The sequence below is a fragment of the Pyrus communis genome, chromosome 5 (assembly GCF_041283825.1).
Source record: "Pyrus communis isolate YQ-2024b chromosome 5, ASM4128382v1, whole genome shotgun sequence".
In the NCBI taxonomy this organism is placed as follows: Eukaryota; Viridiplantae; Streptophyta; class Magnoliopsida; order Rosales; family Rosaceae; genus Pyrus; species Pyrus communis.
In genome coordinates this window covers 28639098-28657491 of record NC_142569.1, presented here as the reverse complement: position 1 = coordinate 28657491, position 18394 = coordinate 28639098, and the positions used below count along the sequence as shown (strand labels likewise).

The 18394-nt window shown below is 36.6% G+C and overlaps 1 protein-coding gene and 1 pseudogene across 1 annotated transcript; both read left to right on the top strand.

The window, feature by feature from the left end:
* Window positions 1-845: 845 nt before the first annotated feature.
* LOC148697085 (uncharacterized) lies at window positions 846-6530 on the top strand (annotated as a pseudogene).
* Window positions 6531-13337: 6807 nt separating this feature from the next.
* Window positions 13338-16876, top strand: LOC148697084 (uncharacterized). Its single transcript, XM_088693444.1, has 5 exons — window positions 13338-13503; window positions 13633-13713; window positions 15664-15902; window positions 16115-16257; window positions 16367-16876. Exons 1-5 carry the CDS (start codon window positions 13338-13340, stop codon window positions 16515-16517), a joined length of 780 nt encoding a protein of 259 aa, XP_088549570.1. The 3' UTR covers window positions 16518-16876.
* Window positions 16877-18394: the final 1518 nt, after the last annotated feature.

The window sequence follows — 18394 nt, the reverse complement described above, 5'->3', positions numbered from 1 at the left end:
CTCTAAGACTATAATTCCTTATAGACTTAGGACAACTTATCATGGGCTGGAAAAACCTAACAAGGCCATGCCAGTCTCAGCCTTGGCATGTTGTTCGCATGCGCGCGTCTCCTGGGGGCGTCTGGTGCTCAAGCGTCGAGTTTCACTCGTGTTGGTGGGGCCCAAACCATTTTTTTGGGCTAAATCTAGGCCAGTTTCTAGCTTTTTTTTAGGTTTTAGGTTTTAGGTCCAAATTAGAACTTGGGTTGGAATGGATTAGGAGGAATAGAAGGGAAATTATAGGTTTTAGGCTATGAGTTGGAGTTGGCCTTATGGCTTAAAATTTTACCCCGAAATTATTAAACAATGATTTTAGTCTAACTTTATTTTTTCAGTAACTTTTCTGAAAATAAAATTTATTTAGATTATCCTAATTTATTTTGATGAACATTATCGTCTAAAAATATTTAAATTCTGAGTAAGTAATTCAAAATCATACAAATAAATAGGTATTTATAAAGTTTAATTTAAATTTGATTTAAATAATTTTCTTCAATCATTTTAGGCGTTAGATTTAATTTTGGGCTGTAAAATCTTTTTTTTTACCATTAGCTTATTTGATCATAGTTGTTAGACTATAAGTGAAAAACAAAAAAAAGGTTTGAAATATAACAATTTGGTGGGTTTAGAATATTTTAAGCTAGACTTAAATCCTGTGGGAAATCTAGCCCAAATATATATTTTCTCCCCATAGCTTATTTTAGGCCATGGTTGGAGATGGTTTTAAAGCTTATATTTTAAGCTTTATCCCATGAGTTGGGGATGGTCTTACCTTGTTTGAAGACTGGGCATCTGCTACACTCAAAATGTCATATTTGGATGATATTTTTCATGAGTCTGCTGGTGTTCCTGGTAAAGCTGCGCATCTAGGACTCGAAGAACTTGGTCATATTTCCATTTGTAATTGCCTCGAGATGGCCAACTAATTTTCAAGTTCCTTTTTTTGCAGCTCGTGCTGGTGGCCGATTTCGACCTAAGGCAAAGCCACAGCCTAGCAGGGTAACATCTACAGCAGTTGCCCCTGCTCTTCCAATTGTCATAACAGAAAGACCCGTCACATTATCTACCACTGTCTAAGATAGTGTTACATTTGTTGATACTGGAGACGATAAACTAAAAGATCAAATTGGGAGCATAAAGCCATCAAAAAACAATGAAATTCCATTGTTTGGTTGCAAGGACTCCGAACCTTATGAATCAGCTCCAACAGCTACTCTTCAATCAGATGTTGCAGGTTCTGATAGAAAAGTAGAGGGGGAGATAAGAATAAGTACCTATTTCCTGGTTTCATTGTTTTTCGTTTCTAGTTGATAACTTATGATGTTTTCCAGAATGCAGACATATTCTTTGGATTAGAATGTCTTGATGATTCTATAAGCCAAACTGCTAGAAGTACAGTTGACTTTTGCAAAATGAAAACTTTTTCTAAATATAGTAAAAACATTGCATTAGTTAGTACTGTCTGTTAACTGTGGTAAGCACTTGTTCTTTCAGTAGAGATTGCTGTCAACAAGTCTGGTGATAAGGCTGCTACGAGTACCCAACCAGGTGACAAGTTCTTCCCTTCATATTCTGTTAATCATGATTTAGAAATAACATCTTTCTCAATGGTAAAACTTTGATGATCCTACACATTGCTCCACCAAGTCCTATTCGTTCGTGGTGTGTAATGTTGCAGAAGCATAAACATGTTCTGATTATTGTACAACCCAAGATTCAATGTCCTGCATAGAAGTTTTCATTTCTAGCAAACAAGGTGAAATGCAGTTAGAAACTGAGGTAAAGGCTGTACTATCACTGAAACAGTAATACTTGTTAGGTTATTGATTTTGATTAATTGGGCATTTTAGTGTCAGGTAGATGGGGCTTTCTCTAAGTTTGAAGTTCTGGATATTGTGTGTGATGTCGCCATTTCATCTGGTATGTGCACAACCACTTGACTTTTGTATTTTTGCTACTATATTGTATGTTGGGAATTGAGTCCGGGTTCATTTAGAATGACATGCTGGCAAACTTCAACCTAAGCTCAAAGTGAAAAAAAGGAAAGGAGAATCTGCACATTCTTTGCTCTGAAGTTGAGCCTACTATGGGTCCACAAACTGCACATTTGGTACATTTCGAAACTGGTGACTTGAATGAGAGCTCACTTCTTGCCTTCTCTTCTGGAAATGTTGATCATCCGTCTCCCAGGCTTGGTGATTCTAGTACCCTGAATCCAACCTCTGATTCCCAAGTGAATACAGAAAACCTTGCTGAAACTAACCACTTGGGTGGTGTCATTTTAGGGGAGGTGGTGCATTTAGAAGCTGTTATTGGGACACCTGGAAAATTGGTAATTACTTTCAACAATAATATTTGTCCATGCAATTCGTAGGGGGTTGGAAATAAAGATTAATTGTGTTAAACTACCTACTTTTCTTTGTTTATTGGAGTGTGCAAGGTCATAAAAGTAGAAATAGAAACGCTTCTACAGCGTCAAATCTTCCTCATAAGTGCAAATCTTTTGCAACCGACAAAGCTAAAGGTGAAACATTGTCCAGGCAGCCGAGGAAGAGGGTACCTCATAAACAAGTTGATGAGCTAGCAGATGAGGCTAACGATGATAGCTTCACTACTGAACCTTATATTGATTCTAAGGTCAATGAAGATGTGAATAATGATGATGAATATAGGGAGCATAATACATCGCAGAGGAAAATAGTCCCCAGAAAGGCCAAAAAAACTGTATCTGAAAAAGAACCAGTTCAAAAACATAAGAGGACCAAGGAAGCATTTGATTAGTCAACCAAAGACACTCCAAAAAAGTTCTCTCATTCAACTCTAGGAATAGAAGACAAGCTAAATGAATATCTGGATACCTAAGATTGTGAGACACAAAATTTGGATGTCTATCGTTTTAATTTTCTTACCTTTTGTTGTGGATAAGTCTTTGCTTGAAATCCCAGAGGAGGAATTTGACACCTATAAATTTCTCTCATAAATCTCATTCGTCTAGTAGAGCAAAGGGGGCTGTTAAAGGTACACTTTGGTCAACTCCACACCCGAATAAAAGGTACTTGAATTCTTATACAGAAGCTACAAGTGCCAAATAATGTCCCGGGGAATCTTGGTGATGGTTCATTTGAATTTCTTATCTTTGTACACAAAGTAGTGCAAATTTTGTACGACAAGATCTTTTTGTTGATCACGCTTAATGCACTTGTGTGTGGGATCTCTAATGCGTTACTTTTAAAAATTTACATTGTGTGGCAAGGGCTCTAAACACTGATCTCATTTGTCTAGAGATGGTAGTAAGTGAATAGGGTGAAGTAGTTGAAAGATGTTTATGAAATTATTGTATGTGTCTCTTGTATAAAATCCATACAAGATGTAGTGTTTGAAAGTATTATGAAGTTATTAATACGACGGAAATCATGAAATGGCCTTCTGAGTGAGTATGTTTTCACCGATTGGTAGCTTTTATTTGGGTCCACTTAAGGCTACAACAATGTGACATCACGAATGTTCTTGAATATAATTAAGTTTTCTTTCCAGGACATGAGGGTGGGAGCCTGATAAGCTAAGCAAGCTTTAGTTTGAAAAATAGTTGATGATAACTTGGAGTAAAATCTATTATTCACGAAAAACTGCTGTTATTCTTGTCGTGGCTTATCTTTTAGATCACATGCGTACACGGAAGACAGAGACTCATACGCATGCACAAACGCACACTCGTGTACACACACAAAGGTTGACATGTTTGTTGTTTATATCATTGCCGGAGTCATATATAGTCCATTAATCCATATTTATAGTATTATTCTTTCCTTTTAGTACTAACAATGATTCTCACAAGGAAGCTTCTCATAACGAAGATGAGTTTTTTCCTTCAGGACATGGCATTGATGAAAACCAAGCAACTTATCATGCTAATTCCTCTATGCTCAATTACCAGACTTGCATAGACAAAGCACCCACTGCAAGATGGTCTAAGCAGGACACATAATTGTTCTATGAGGTAATGTCACTATAAATAAGTTCACTACAATTAACTGGTTACCAATCGAAAGTAACTTTGACTTACCATATTTATTATTAATGGGAAAAATCTCTCATCAGTCTCAGGTTGCTCTATGCCAATAGTTGATCAGCTTCGAACCATGATTATAGGTTAGTGGCATTTACAGACTTACAAGTTAGACGATTCGATCAATTCACGATCTCTGTGGTGGAATATATGGATTCTAACAGGAATTCAAATACATGTGTGGACATTGAAATTTCGAAACAAAAAATGGGGAGGATGGTGCATCAGGCATTATCTTGGAAAATATGATTAAAAAAAATAATAATAATAATAATAATAATAATAAAATTAAATTAAATAAAAAAATAAAAAAAAGGGTGAAGTAACGCATCTTAGTCAAATATATGCTTTATTAAGGTTGCTCACATGCGGCCGAAATTTTCGTGTTTACAACATGAATGGTTACCAACAGATGGAATCAATCTCTAAATCTCTGCTAATAATTTTAACTACCTGTTGACCCTAAAAACTACAAAGCTTACGTGGCGTGCAGTCTGAGTAACTAATGAGCTAACTACGTCATTCGGTTGATGCGGGGCGTGCCAAGTCGTCGGCGGAGCTCGGCCAAGGAGTTAAATTTGTTGATGTCGCGTTGAACGCGCTACTGACTTCTTGATCTTGCAATTGCAACCGAGGAAGGAACACGTCTCGGCCTTCGAGTTTTCGAGCCTAAAGACAAGGCTGCTGGTTTTGCGAAGTTCACGAATCGTCAACCCCGGGTTCGATCATGGTGATTATATTCGTAAGAGTATAAGCACGTCGAACTGGCTCCAAACCATACGGACACAGGTACTCGAAGGAGATGTATGTCTTGATGGTAAATGTGGTTCGGCCATCAGAATGCCGAACTTTGAAACTCACTTGTGAGTATCTAATCATAAAATCACTCGGCGTTCAATGTGCCAAATGTAGTAACTTGTAACACCTCACTTTGCCGAGAAGGCTAATAAGATGACCTCTACCAATAAGGATTCGAAAACCCTTCTTAACCGAGACTTGGATAGGTAACCCAGTCGGCCTCGACGCAGTGCTATTTATCCAAACTGAAGGTGATCCTCGGTTAGTTGATTCTACGGCAACAGTGCTGGTTATCCAAACTGAAGATGTTTGCCGATTGCCTTTACAGTGCTGTTTATTCAAACTGAAGGTATGTTGGCGGAAAAAGAAAATAAAAAATCTCAAGATATTTGAGAGGTTTGCACTGGGCAATTTGTGTGTTGAATTGGAGAGGGCTTCTATGGCAACTGCTGCTTGGTATTTATAAAGACCTGTATACCTAAGTCGTGGAAAACAATCCCAATTGCACTGTGACTCCAAATCTTTAATTGTTGCTGCTGGCCACACACTTATCCCATGCATAATCACAATAAGTGAAACTCTAAAAACTTATCTTTTATGCAACTAAGGCCATGCCTTAGGCCTTTTCACATCAATCAAAGTTTGATCCTATCTTTATCATGACCTTCCTTTCCAAAGATCCAATCTAATTACGTATTTACCATCGTTCAAAATGGCCGAGATGATTTGTGTGACTAGATTATGCCAAGGATATGCGGTGGTGCTACTTATCCCATCATCTCTTCATAAGCTTTATCCATGCATGCATGGTAATTAAAATATCATGGTTGATAGTTTCGCATTATCTGCAAAACCAACTGATTCCATCACATCACCTCATTTTGATTACTCCAAATGGCATATCTACATACTGATCATCCAATATTAATTGCATTCTTGTAGTATTGTTCCCTGTGGTTTGCATGCGGATAAGACTTTAATGCTGCACGGCATTTCACACTTTAAGGATATGTTCAAGATAATTACTATGATAAAAAACAATAGTAATATCAAGAAAAACCTCTAATCATCCGACAACCTTGATTAATTGGGCCGATGGTGTAAATTCGGGTGTAAACACTACCATAGGATGTGCCCATGTTTGGAATGTTTTTATTTGCTTCCAAAGTTTCCTTAAAACTCAGTTTCATCTCTGATTAAGAAGTTTGTTGTTGGTATTCTTTTCCAAATGAAGAGGCAGCGGTGTGGACCAGATTTTACTATGATTCAAGAACTTTATTTTCCCGGTCGAACAAGTCATCAAGTGAAATTAAAATTCAAGAAGGAAGAGCATCAACATCCATGACGCATTTTTGAAGCCGTACTAATTCACTCGACTCATTCCACAGGTCAGTCCTTAATTATTTTATATAAACTTTATTATTTCACCTCTTTATATGAATGGAGATTGGAGTTTATTTGATGAAGTATGCAGGACAATTTTATATACAATGGTACAATAAAATAATTTTCTCATGTAGATCATTCCCAATTTACTTCATATATTGAGAAGCTGCAACAAGCTGCTCATGAAAACAAGGAATCTAATACAGATGAGTCAGTTGACATGATAGGCAAGGAGGAATGAGAGAAGATTCGGGATATTGATGTATGCATTGTCTGTCTTTTCTTTGTTTCTCTTCTGCTAAAATGCTAATGTTGTGTTGCTATAATTTGCTGGAAAAACAGTGTTGTGTGTTATATTTAGGCCTCCATGAAGGTAGATACTCATATTTGTTAGTGTATAAGCTTTTAAGCTAATTTGAATTTAGTAGAACTAAGCCTTGTATTTAGTTGTGTATCCACTTTGGTTAATACTACCAAGTGTAGGGCTCACATTGTAATTTTGTCTAAGTGACATGTGGATAAACCACCTTGAATCCAGCTAGATGTGTGGTTGAGATCTTTTGATGTATTGGTGGGATTCCATTTTCATAACTAACTGTTATGCATAATAGCGTGTGCAAGTGTGGGAAGAAGAATCAATAAAGAACATTCTCTCTGCTACTTGCAGAGAGCAGAAGGCATTCATCGCCATTTCAATTATGTGTGTTTTCTCCCTTCACCCTCTCTCCACGATTCACACTCACCCTAAAACTAAAGCTCTAACGATATTTATAGACGGACTTTGTTTCTTGTACTTGTAATTTGTCGAAGGTAGGTAGTATTCAAGTGGAAGAATCTACATACGAGAATTATCGATGATATAAGGTTTATTTTTGAAATAAAGGATCTAGTAGAAATTTCAAATTGACCGATCTTTAATTATGTTTTTTTTTATTTTTTAACTTATGTCTTCAATCTCTTCATAGAACTAACTCATTGGATGTGTAATACTGGAAACTTGTTCTATGACTGGTTGACTATGTAATTATATGACATGGTTGTCTTCTAGCCCCTCAATCACCTTTATGAAAGGATCATGCATTTGCAGTCTTGTTTTATATTTTTAACTGATGATTGGTGTAGTTTGTGCTCTTAATATTCACATAACTTCTTATCATTTCTATTTATGCATCTCTTTCTAATTTGCTCTTCTTTTCCTTTTATTACTATAAAAATAATTTGCTTGTTATTGCCTACAGAAGGGAGTGGAGAAACCTGAGCAGGAAAAAGTTCAAGATCAGGAATGCTGAAGTTCAAGATCGAGAAGCTGCTGCTGCTGAAGTGAGCAATCCCTTAGAAGTCCGATGAAATTGACGATGACGATTTTAGATGGTCTGATTGATAAGTGAGGAGTTTTGCTTCTCTCTCCCTTATATTTTTTTCTAGCAAGTGATGAGTTACTGTCAACGAGACGATAGTGTCCTAACAAAATTGAGGGAGATCCAAAACTCATTATCGAGAGTGTAGACTATGCAGTTTAGCTGGTAAGAATGGGATATCAGACCACTAGTAGAAAAAACAGCTTGCACGACGATATTTTGTGCGACGACAAATATTTCGTCCCATAAGACGTACTTGCGCGACAGAAAAACAAATTCGTTGCGCAAAACATAAAGGATAGGGAAAAAAAAATTTGCGTGATGAAAATATTCATCGTGTAAGAATACTTAGCACAATGACTAACCGTCGTTGTCGCATAAAGTCAGCAAGAAAACACGAGGTAATTATTTTTACGCGACCAATTATTTGTTGCGCAAGTTCCTATTAGTTTTGACCATTTAGTGCATGTGAATCAGAGGAATGAATACGGCATTTAATACAGATGTTTGAGCGACAAATCCTTCGTCGCACAAAGGTCCAAACTTCCCTATAAATATGCGCTTCTGCTGCCCTTTTTCTTCACAATTATGTTCTCCTTTCGTGCTGGGATGGCAAATAAAAACAAGGATGAGAGTGTGCATGACACCAACCCGCATGATTTGAGGGACCATTTGAGTTTGCACATGCAATTGTTGTAGCTATGGGAAATAATTGTCCCATTGTTGAGTGGTGTTCTTGGGAAGATGTGCCTGGGAATGTGAAGAAGGCTGTGATGGATGAACTATTAGTAAGTATATTGTTGATGGATCAACAATTAAGTTTGTGAAATTTTTAGTTATATGTTGGAATTAATTATTTGCATATATGTATAACAGTGTAAGTATACTCTTGATGATGATACAAATGAACAGTTGATGGATGATGCGTTGGAGGGAGGTTACAATCGGTGGCATTATGAAGTCTTGTGGAATGGATTCGGACCATCCAAATAGTAGTTTTAAATTTATGTTTTGTTTGACAATATTTAAATTTAAGGTTTTTCTTTATAAGTTATGTATTTGGACTTAATTAGGTTTCAATTCCTGTTGAGTTTTTATTTTATTTTATTGAGACCTAATGTAAGCACCCTATCCTCACTTTATATGTGTTTTCAATCTTCAATGAATATCATACTTATGTTGAAAATATTTGTATAGATTAAGGCATTAATTATTTATAGAATAAATATTTAAAGTATTAATTATTTATAGAATAATATTTCAGGTATTAATTATTTATAGAATAAATATTTAAGGTATTAAATATTTTCTGAATATTTGTTTGTAATTATAAAGTTTACGTAAACATAGATATTATCTCATTCGTCGTGCAATATATTGCGCAGCGCTAAATTGCGCGAAGCTACATTCGTTGCGTAATACAACTTTAAGCAACGAAAACATTTATTTGTCACGCAAAGCACGGTCAAACTGCGTTCAAACCTTCCCATTTATTGCGCATTTATGACACATTTTGCGTGACGAACATGGAGATTTGCGCGACGAAAGGGTTCATCGAGCAAAGCTGTCCTAGTGCTATATAAACACAATTTTAGAGCCTAGTTTTCTAAAAAAAATTTGTTGAAAAAAGAATGGTTGATTTTGGAGAAGGTTTTGGGAAAAAGAAACTTGTAGTGCGATCATAGAGGTATCAAAGGAAGCAAGTGTTGTACTTTGAAGGCAAAAATATGGTTTAGGCATACGCCAAATTTAAGTATGACATTGGGAATTTGGTGTGAAGGGATTGTTCTACCGAGTTTGAGTCTTGGAAAAGGTACCTGAGGAGTTGAAGAAGTCCATGCTGAGAGAGTTGTCGGTAAGTTTGTGGTAAATAATGAACAATTATTTTTGTTAAATCGTAATATTTTTTAAATTATTAATTTATTGTTATTGGCATTAATGGAGGTCATTGGGATGTTGATGAAACCGATGAGAAGCAACGGATTTATGTGGATGGGCTTTTCAAGCAGAGTTAAACCGACAATGGAAGTTTGATGTGTTGCGGACGAGGGAGGAATGAAGTTGAAAGTTGATGAGGGTTGTTTTTTTTTTTTTAAAAAAAAAAAAAAGATTTTTTGGGCTTTATATTTAATTTAATGAATAAATATATGTTATGCGGATGATTAGTTTTGTTAATTAATTTAATGTTTAATTAGGTTTGAGTTTTTGATTTATAATAAAATAAAAATTTACAATACATAAAAATAAAACAGAAAAACATAAAAAATATTAAAATATATACATTGCGTGACGATACATGTTTTCGTCTCGCAATTTGTTGAAAAGAATAAATTGTAAAGCAAAGGAAATAAAATAAAAAAAAATGGTAAACTTTCGCGACGGATGATTATTTTTTTGTCGCGCAAATGACATTTGCTCGACAAAGACCATCTTAGTCACTCAAAGAGTATTTGCGCGACGAAGACTTTGTTCATCACGCAAAGTCATTCGTCTAAAGTGAACTTTTGAATCTAGATTCAGCCATGTGTAGAGGCAAGCTGCAAAAAAAAAAAAATTACAGATTTTGCCTCTGCACTCAGCCCTTCGATTTTGCTCATTCCAGCATCTATCATTTCTATTTTCTCTCAATTTCATCATATAATACTCCCCTCATCTTCTTCTCTAGGTTGATCAAGCTATCTTGGTGTGTTTGGTAAGCATTTTTTGTCGTTAGGGTAAAAGTATTAATGTAAATTTGTACTAACGCCATTAATTTCGTTGTCTATAGGGATATTGTGTGTGATTAGAGATTGGTGGGGAACGATTGAGAATGTATTTTCTTCGTTTTATTTTTTTAAAATATAAAATTAATTAAATTATGTTGAACTTAGTTTGTTATGTTTATATTGTGTTGTGAAATTATTATATTATGTTGTTAAATTTGTACATGACGTCCAAATATGTGTTGTGATGTACGGAGTTAATTGAAATTAACTTCGTACTTGTTTTTTTATTTTTAGTAAAACTTAGTTTCCCATTCGAGGATTAGTTGGATTTCGTGCATGGATGCGAAAGCATGATTGCAGTCCAATTAATTCTTGAATTGTCCCATTATTTGGACAGTTTGTGAATGCATAGTTATGACGCGTAGTTTATGGTTGTAGAATTAGGTTTCGATTGTGGGGATTTCGGTGTCATCTCTGTACGTTCTTCGGCTGGTACATAGGTGTTTTATATTTAAGTCGTACACCTAAAGAACTACATCGAGATGCTGCCGAAATTAATCCACGTCGAAATCTAATCCGATGTAGCCGTAAATTACGTGACATGGCTATGCATTCCCGAATGGGATAAGGCCCTTACCGGAGGCATAAGGTGACATTATCATTTTGTATGAAGTTGTTGTGATTGTTGTATTGTTATTGTGGTTCTAGGAGTTATGGACAAGACGTGGATATAGAACACGAATAGATACACGGACGAATACTTGGATGAAATCGAAGATTTTATTGACTTTGCACGTATACACAACCCGGGTGCAACTAGAATCCAGTATCCTTGTAGGAGATGTAATAACACGTTAAGGGAGACAATTGAAAATGTTCGATTTCATTTAGTAAGGAATGGAATGATTGAGACATATAATACTTGGAACCATCATGGGGAACAATTAAACAATGCTTCGTCTTCAAATGCCATAAGAGTGGACAATGTTGAACCTATTATGGATCCTAATGAACAAGTCATGGATATTATAAATGAGGCTTTTCCATTTGCATCGACAAACACCAATCCAGAAGGGGAAGATAACGTGCCTACACCAATGGACAGTGAAGAGTTCGAACAATATGAAAAACTATTAAAAATGCCAACCAAGAGTTATATACGGGGTACAAGAGCTTTTTCGTTCTCACGACCATTGTGGAACTAATGCACGGAAAAATAAAGTATTGTATGTCGAACCAGTATTTCGATTACTTTTTGGGGGTTTTCAAGAGAATGCTTCTGAAGGACAATTGTTTGCTGAAAGACCATAGACATACGCAAAAGGTGTTGAATGGTCTTGGATTGGGTTATGAAAAAATTCACCCTTGCAAAAATATTTGTATTTTATTCTACAAAGTGAATAAAGCATTAGATAAATGCCCTATATGCAATAATTCGAGGTTCAAAAGGACATCTCAGAATAAAATGACTAAGATCCCACAAAAAGTCATGCGTTATCTACCCTTGAAACCTAGGTTGCAGTGATTGTATATGTTGACGCATACTGCCACCGATATGAGATGGCATAAGGAAAAACAAGTAGACGATGATGTGATGAGGCATCCTGCTGATGGGGAGGCATGGAATGAGTTTGATCGAACGTTCCCCGAGTTTGTTGTTGATCCCCGGAATGTTAGATTGGGACTTGCCACTGACTGATTCAATTCGTTCGGGGTTCTAAACCAACACCACAACAATTGGCCAATTTTCGTATTCCCATATAATTTGCCGCCTTGGAAATGCATGAAAAAAAAAAATACATGATGATGACTCTTTTGATAACTGAGGATCGTGGCAGGTCAATCGATGTTTAGTTAAAGCCGTTGGTTGATGAGCTAAAAGATTTATGGACAAATGGTGTGCGCACGCACGGTAAGTCCACTCCGAAGATGTTCACTTTGAGGGCAGCAGTTATATGGACTGTGAATGATTTTCCCGCATATGCAATGATTTTTGGGTGGAACACTAAGGGTTATATGGCATGCCCTATATGCAAGGATGATGTAACATCTGGTTGGCACGCCTACTAATTTGTGTACACTTTTTATGCATCATTAGCCCACGCTTAATAATTTGTATCATATCGTTTTCTTTTGGCAGGCTTCTCGGGGAGCTGGAAAAAAATGTACGCAACAGGGCAAAGCCTGAAGGATCAATTATAGAGGCTTGGGTTCAATATGACTCACTTACTTTGTGTGGAATTATTTAAAAGATGTGGAGACGGCTTTCAATCATCCTCAACGCAATAATGACGGGGGTGTGAGAAAGGAGAAACTTTTTGTTTTTGCCTAAAGTGCACGACCCTTTGGAGATCCTATAGGAGAAGAGTCGTTTTCCAGAAATGACATGGACGTAGCGCATTGGTTCGTACTGAACAAATGAGCATGAAGAGATGATGAAGTGAGAACATCTATCACATTTGTATGCCAAGAAACACTGAGATTTGTTTCCACAGTGGTTTCCCGAATATGTAAGTTATAAGTGTTTTGTATTTGACATATATATTGTAGTATTTAATTTTCTCAAACTAACATGTGTATGTTTTTGTATAATATTAGGTGAATAAATTGAAAGCATCAAATTCCCCCACTTACAGTGAAGAGTTATATAACTTGGTGTTCGGCCCGATTCGCGCTGAATTGTTCTCGGGTTGCCATGTTAACGGCATCAAGTTTTTGGGGACTGCACGAGATGACAAGTTGTGTACGTAAAACAGCGGTGTCCATGTCCCAGGTTGAGGCGAAAATACAGACATTGATTTCTATGGCAAACTAATAACTATCGTACAATTGCTTTACAAAGACCAATACCAAGTGATCATGTTTAGGTGTCGATGGTTTGATACAAACCCAAATAGGCAGGGAAGAGTTAAAATCGACCGTGGCTTACTATCTGTGAACATTAACAGAACTTGGTACGATGATGACCCTTACATTTTGGCAAACATGGCAAAACAAATTATGTATCTAGATGACTCTAAAGCTAGGAAAGGTTGGAAAGTTGTTCAAAAGATGGATAAGAGGAATGTGTATGTTATACCAGAACAAGACCCAACTGAGTATTACGTCAACAACGTCGCTGACCAACGTTTAGAATCTTCAATGGAAAATGGTGCGGAAACACTTCGAGATACAAATCTTATCCAAGAACCGTTTTAGATACAAGGAGTGTCTTCAATTGAAATACCAATTCAATCAATTACAATTAACCTCGCTGATCTTTTGTGATACGATGTTGCAGTAGGCTCGAACGACGATGGTGACGTAGTTATGGAGGAGGAGGATTGGGAGACCGAAAGTAATGATAGCGACAATAGCGAAAGTTATTATAATTCAGATGATGAATAATGCAATTTATTTGCAACTTGCCATGTAAAACATAGTAAATGAAATTTTTTGTAATTTAATTATCTTATGTCATAAATAAATTGGTTTTATTTGAATAAATATAAATTTAAAAAAAATTTATCTGGGTAAAATAAATTTTCAGCTCATTACTCGACGAACAAAATACTATTCGTCGCGCGAATGGCATTTGCATGACAATTAATTAATATTCATCGCGCAATGAACTAAAAATTGGACGCGCACGAAAATAAATTTAGTGAAAATTTGAATTTATTGCACGACAAATATCTTCTGTTCGTCGTGCAATAACCTCGAGATTAAACTGAAATCCAAACACTTTCCCACTTTCCCCTCACCTCTCCTCTCTGTAAACTCTCCCTCCGATGGCCATCTCCCTCATCTCTTCCTCGCACTGTCTCTTCCTCCTCCAGCAGCCCTTTATCTTCCTCCTCCAAGACCCCCCTCTCTCTTCCTCATCCGACAACCCTATCTATTCCTCCTCCAACATCGTTCTCCCTCTGAGGTAAATTTCAATTTACTTAACTCTAGTCAAATTAGGAATTAGGATTGTACAATTAGGGTTCTAATGCTTTGAATAATTGCTTTGATTTGATGATTGCTTTGAATTAGGGTTCTAGAACTAGGGTTCTAATCTGCTTTTGGGTGGTTTTTAGTTCATGGGTTGGGACTGAATGGTTGGAATATGCTGATTTTAAGATCATTTTCTCTTATTCCCAATCTGTTATTTGGGGCCTTGGTTGTGCTTGTGGGTGTTTGGTTAATTGAGATTGTTTAGGACTGGGAAATGTGTGATGATAGAGGCTTGGGTTCAAGCTAGTTAGTGATTAAATGGCTTGAATTGTACTGTGTTCTTTTGCGAGTGGGAAACAAATATCGAATTTAACCGATACAATCACATTTTAAGGTGTTTAGCTGAATAAAAAGTAAAAAGTAGCTTTTTAAGAACAAAGAAGAAACTTTGTCGTAAGGCGGTGACGACTGCACCCCATTCGCCTCCCCTGGCTCATCTGTCAGCAGCCATTGCTCCTGTACAAATGGATCACTTGCTGGTTGGTTCGGGGGTCTTTTAGGCGCCGGTGTCCTTAACCTCATCAGTGGCACCACCTGTTAGCGCCATACATGGTCACCACTACCCCCGCACGCCCGACACACCATCAACATCCACTATTGATGCCTTAGGGTCACGACAAGGTAAAGTTTAATAACGCCCTGCAAGTTGATAACTGTTTTTTTCCTATAGTGCCTTGGTGATTTCTCCATATAGACTGTTGTACATGATATTTGATTGCCTAACGATGCTAGGAGGGTGGTCATTATTTCTTTGTAGAGAACAACGTGTCTCTAAAAAAAATTGTTCAATTTTTCTACTTAATTTCGAGTTTTACTAGTTTAATTTTGTTCAAAAATTTGAGCTCCAATTGCTCTAAGTTCTATCTTTAGTTATTTAGGTAAGTAGAAAGAAAATGTGTAAAGCGGACTTATCATTGTGCTTTTCAAATGCATATGCTTCCTTGAACTGAAAGTAATTGTTGTTTACTTATGCAAATCACGAAGTTGGATTGTATTTACATTTTGTAATAGTGCATACAATGTTGGCAAAAGTACAAACCTTATAAGGAATACCAAATATGAAATATGATAAGAATTTGGTTAACTTAGTTTTGTTATTTTAGGTTTAGTTTGTTAAGTTATGTCATTTAAGGATTAAACAGTTATTACGTTTATTGTTGTCATCGTTTTGAACCTATTATTAAACAGTTATGATCATTCTGCTGGATACATATATTGTTTATGTTATTTTTAGGTTTTTGGGAAATGTTTTAATTATAGGGAGGTTATGCCGAAATTTTAGTAGGATTTGTTATTAGTTTTGGGTTAATGTTAATTCTATATTTCTTTGCAGCCAAGAAAAATACCCAGGGACCTTGTCACCAGTTGAAGACGGCGAAAATCACCCGGGTGACCAATAGACGTATCACTATCAGATACGAAGAGCGGTATTGGGCTGCACCAACGGCAGAGCAACATAGCGCATTGGCCCACGACATTGGTCACGTCGTTCAGACCAATTGCCCTATGCAATGGAAGTCTGGAAAGGTGATGCCAAACGAGGTGAGGACGAAGGTGCACGCACAATTGTCAGTAAGTATCCTACCTTTTAATTGTTTTTCCTTCAAATTTTATATATTTATATTACTTAATGTATGTAATTAATTTGTTACATTACAGATGAATTACAATTTGAGGACATCAACAACGATATGTTGACATACGTCAACATGCTCTTCTCTAAACAGTACAAAATGTGGAAGAGTGATTTGCACCAATATTTTGAGACATTTAATGATCTGCAGGTCGCTCTTGAGGAAGGTTGTCCAAAGGAGTTTGAGGGTCAGGAGGATAATTGGACGTGGCTTTGCAATCAAAATTCCCGGAGATCGATGCCTTTAGTGATGTTTATGTTCGACCCAGGGAGGAGTTGGCCGAGTCTCTTCATGTAAGTATTCTTCAATTTTAATTATTATCTTACGCATTCAAGTTTCATGGTTATTATATGAATGTTATAATTAATATTTGATGTTATATTACACATGCAACGATGATAGAGAAAAGGCAATTGGTTCTTCAAGAGTCTGTCTTCTAGCTTCCTCCCGAGACTCCGCTCGAGTCTATGGATCCCCCAAAGGATGCAAGGTTTCAGATCCTTACGGAGACCTTGGATCAGACTTTCGAGCGGAGGCTGGGGACATATTGTAGGGGGATGGGGAATGCCCGATGGCGGGACCCTAGAGCCCCTTCATCATCACAGTTAAAGAGTCAGGTGACGGCTTTGACAGCAGAGGTGGCCGACCTTATGACTGAGCTCGCCTCGTATAGGAGCCAGATGTCACTGATTGTACAGGCCCTCAGTCAATCCGGCATTCGTCTCCCAAATCTTCGTCCCCCGTCAACCTTCCAACCCAAGCATGGCCACACCTTTCAGCTGCCTCCGCAAGACGACCACGTAGACTACGCCACATTATTTTTTTAGTTTTTTACTTCCTTGCATTTTAAACATTTTTCTTGTAAATAGTACATACATTTATATTAATTTAAATATATTAATTTTCTCTTCATTACATTTTTTAATTTCAATTTAATTTTATTACCAAAAAAAATGCAATTTTTTTTATTACAAAATTAAAAAAAAAAGAACGTAAAATAAAAAAAAAAATTATTTTTGCGTGACAAAAACCTTCGTCTCGCAAAACTCAATCGACAAACTAGGTTTCGTCGCTCAATAATAAATTGTCGTCGCGCAAAGTTTAGATAGACGAATAATAGTCATCCTATGTATGTATCCTGATATTTTATGCGACGAAAACATTCGTTCCTAAAAAATTTGTGCGACGAAGGGTAAACCGTCGCGCAGTGTTTTTGGACCAATGATGTTTTTCGTCGCGCAAAGTCTTTCTTCACCATCTTTGTGCGATGGATTTACGCGACGAAGTTTCTGTCACGCTGAAGTTTGTGCAACGAAAATACACTTTGCACGACCAACTTTGGTTCTTCGCGCAAATAGTAAAATGTAGTAGTGGACACCTCACCTTAGCCCCCAAAATCTGAGCACAAAAATAGTATCGCAACAAATTTTTTGATCCAATTAGCAAAGGCCCCTACGATTGTAATTTTATGACATTGTTTTCTTTAGAAAAATAAGTAAAATTAAATATTGATTACTCCCATATCTCCCATATCTAATTTTCCTTTTCTTAAAGATTTTTGTGTATACGTATTATAATTTGGCCGTTTGACCATGTAATGAATATTTATGCTTACAACTGTCTACAAACTCATACCCAAACCCACAAGAATGCTACATTTTAATGTATCTGTCAAGAAGACTACATTTTCCTAAAGTTCATCCGTTAAATGATTGCATGACAAACATGGGTCTTGTTAATGGCTGGTGGCAGCAACCAAATGTCCCAAAATAGCTGTTTATTTTTCCAAGTGTTCATAAGGGACCTGTTTATTTTTGTAGCATGCTAATGTTATGTATAATTCATGTAGTGGGTAGTTTCTCTCTTCGATACATTTGTTGGTTTACAAGATAAACCATCAAAACATGAATTGCACAGAAACTGGACAATGACTTTAAAAACAAGTTAAACGTATTCTGCAACAGATGGTGGATTATCATGATAGTCAGAGCCTTCCTCTCAAACCAACTCTGTCAGGTTCAACCCTTGCTCTCCCCCAGCAGTGTAATTTAGAGTAAAAATATCACTTATATTAAAAAAAAAGTCACTCTTTGCAATTGAAAAAACAAATTGCTCCTACAAATGGGGTTAACGATTTTCTCCGACGACGTTGACGATGCGAAAGACAGCAACATAGTTGGATCAATAGGATAAGCAATCTATTGTCACCACCTATGAATTCTTGACTCTTGCGTTGACAAAAAGTTTGAACAATAACCAAAATTGGCACATGAATTTCTGCCCTTAGTGCAATGCAATTAGACCAACTTCAACCATGATCCAAACCCAAATATAGAATATCAAAGCAATTCATCTATCAGCCAGGCTCAAAAAGGCTATATATGGAGCACATGGAGACTCTGTGTCACCCAATGCATTTGATCCACATAT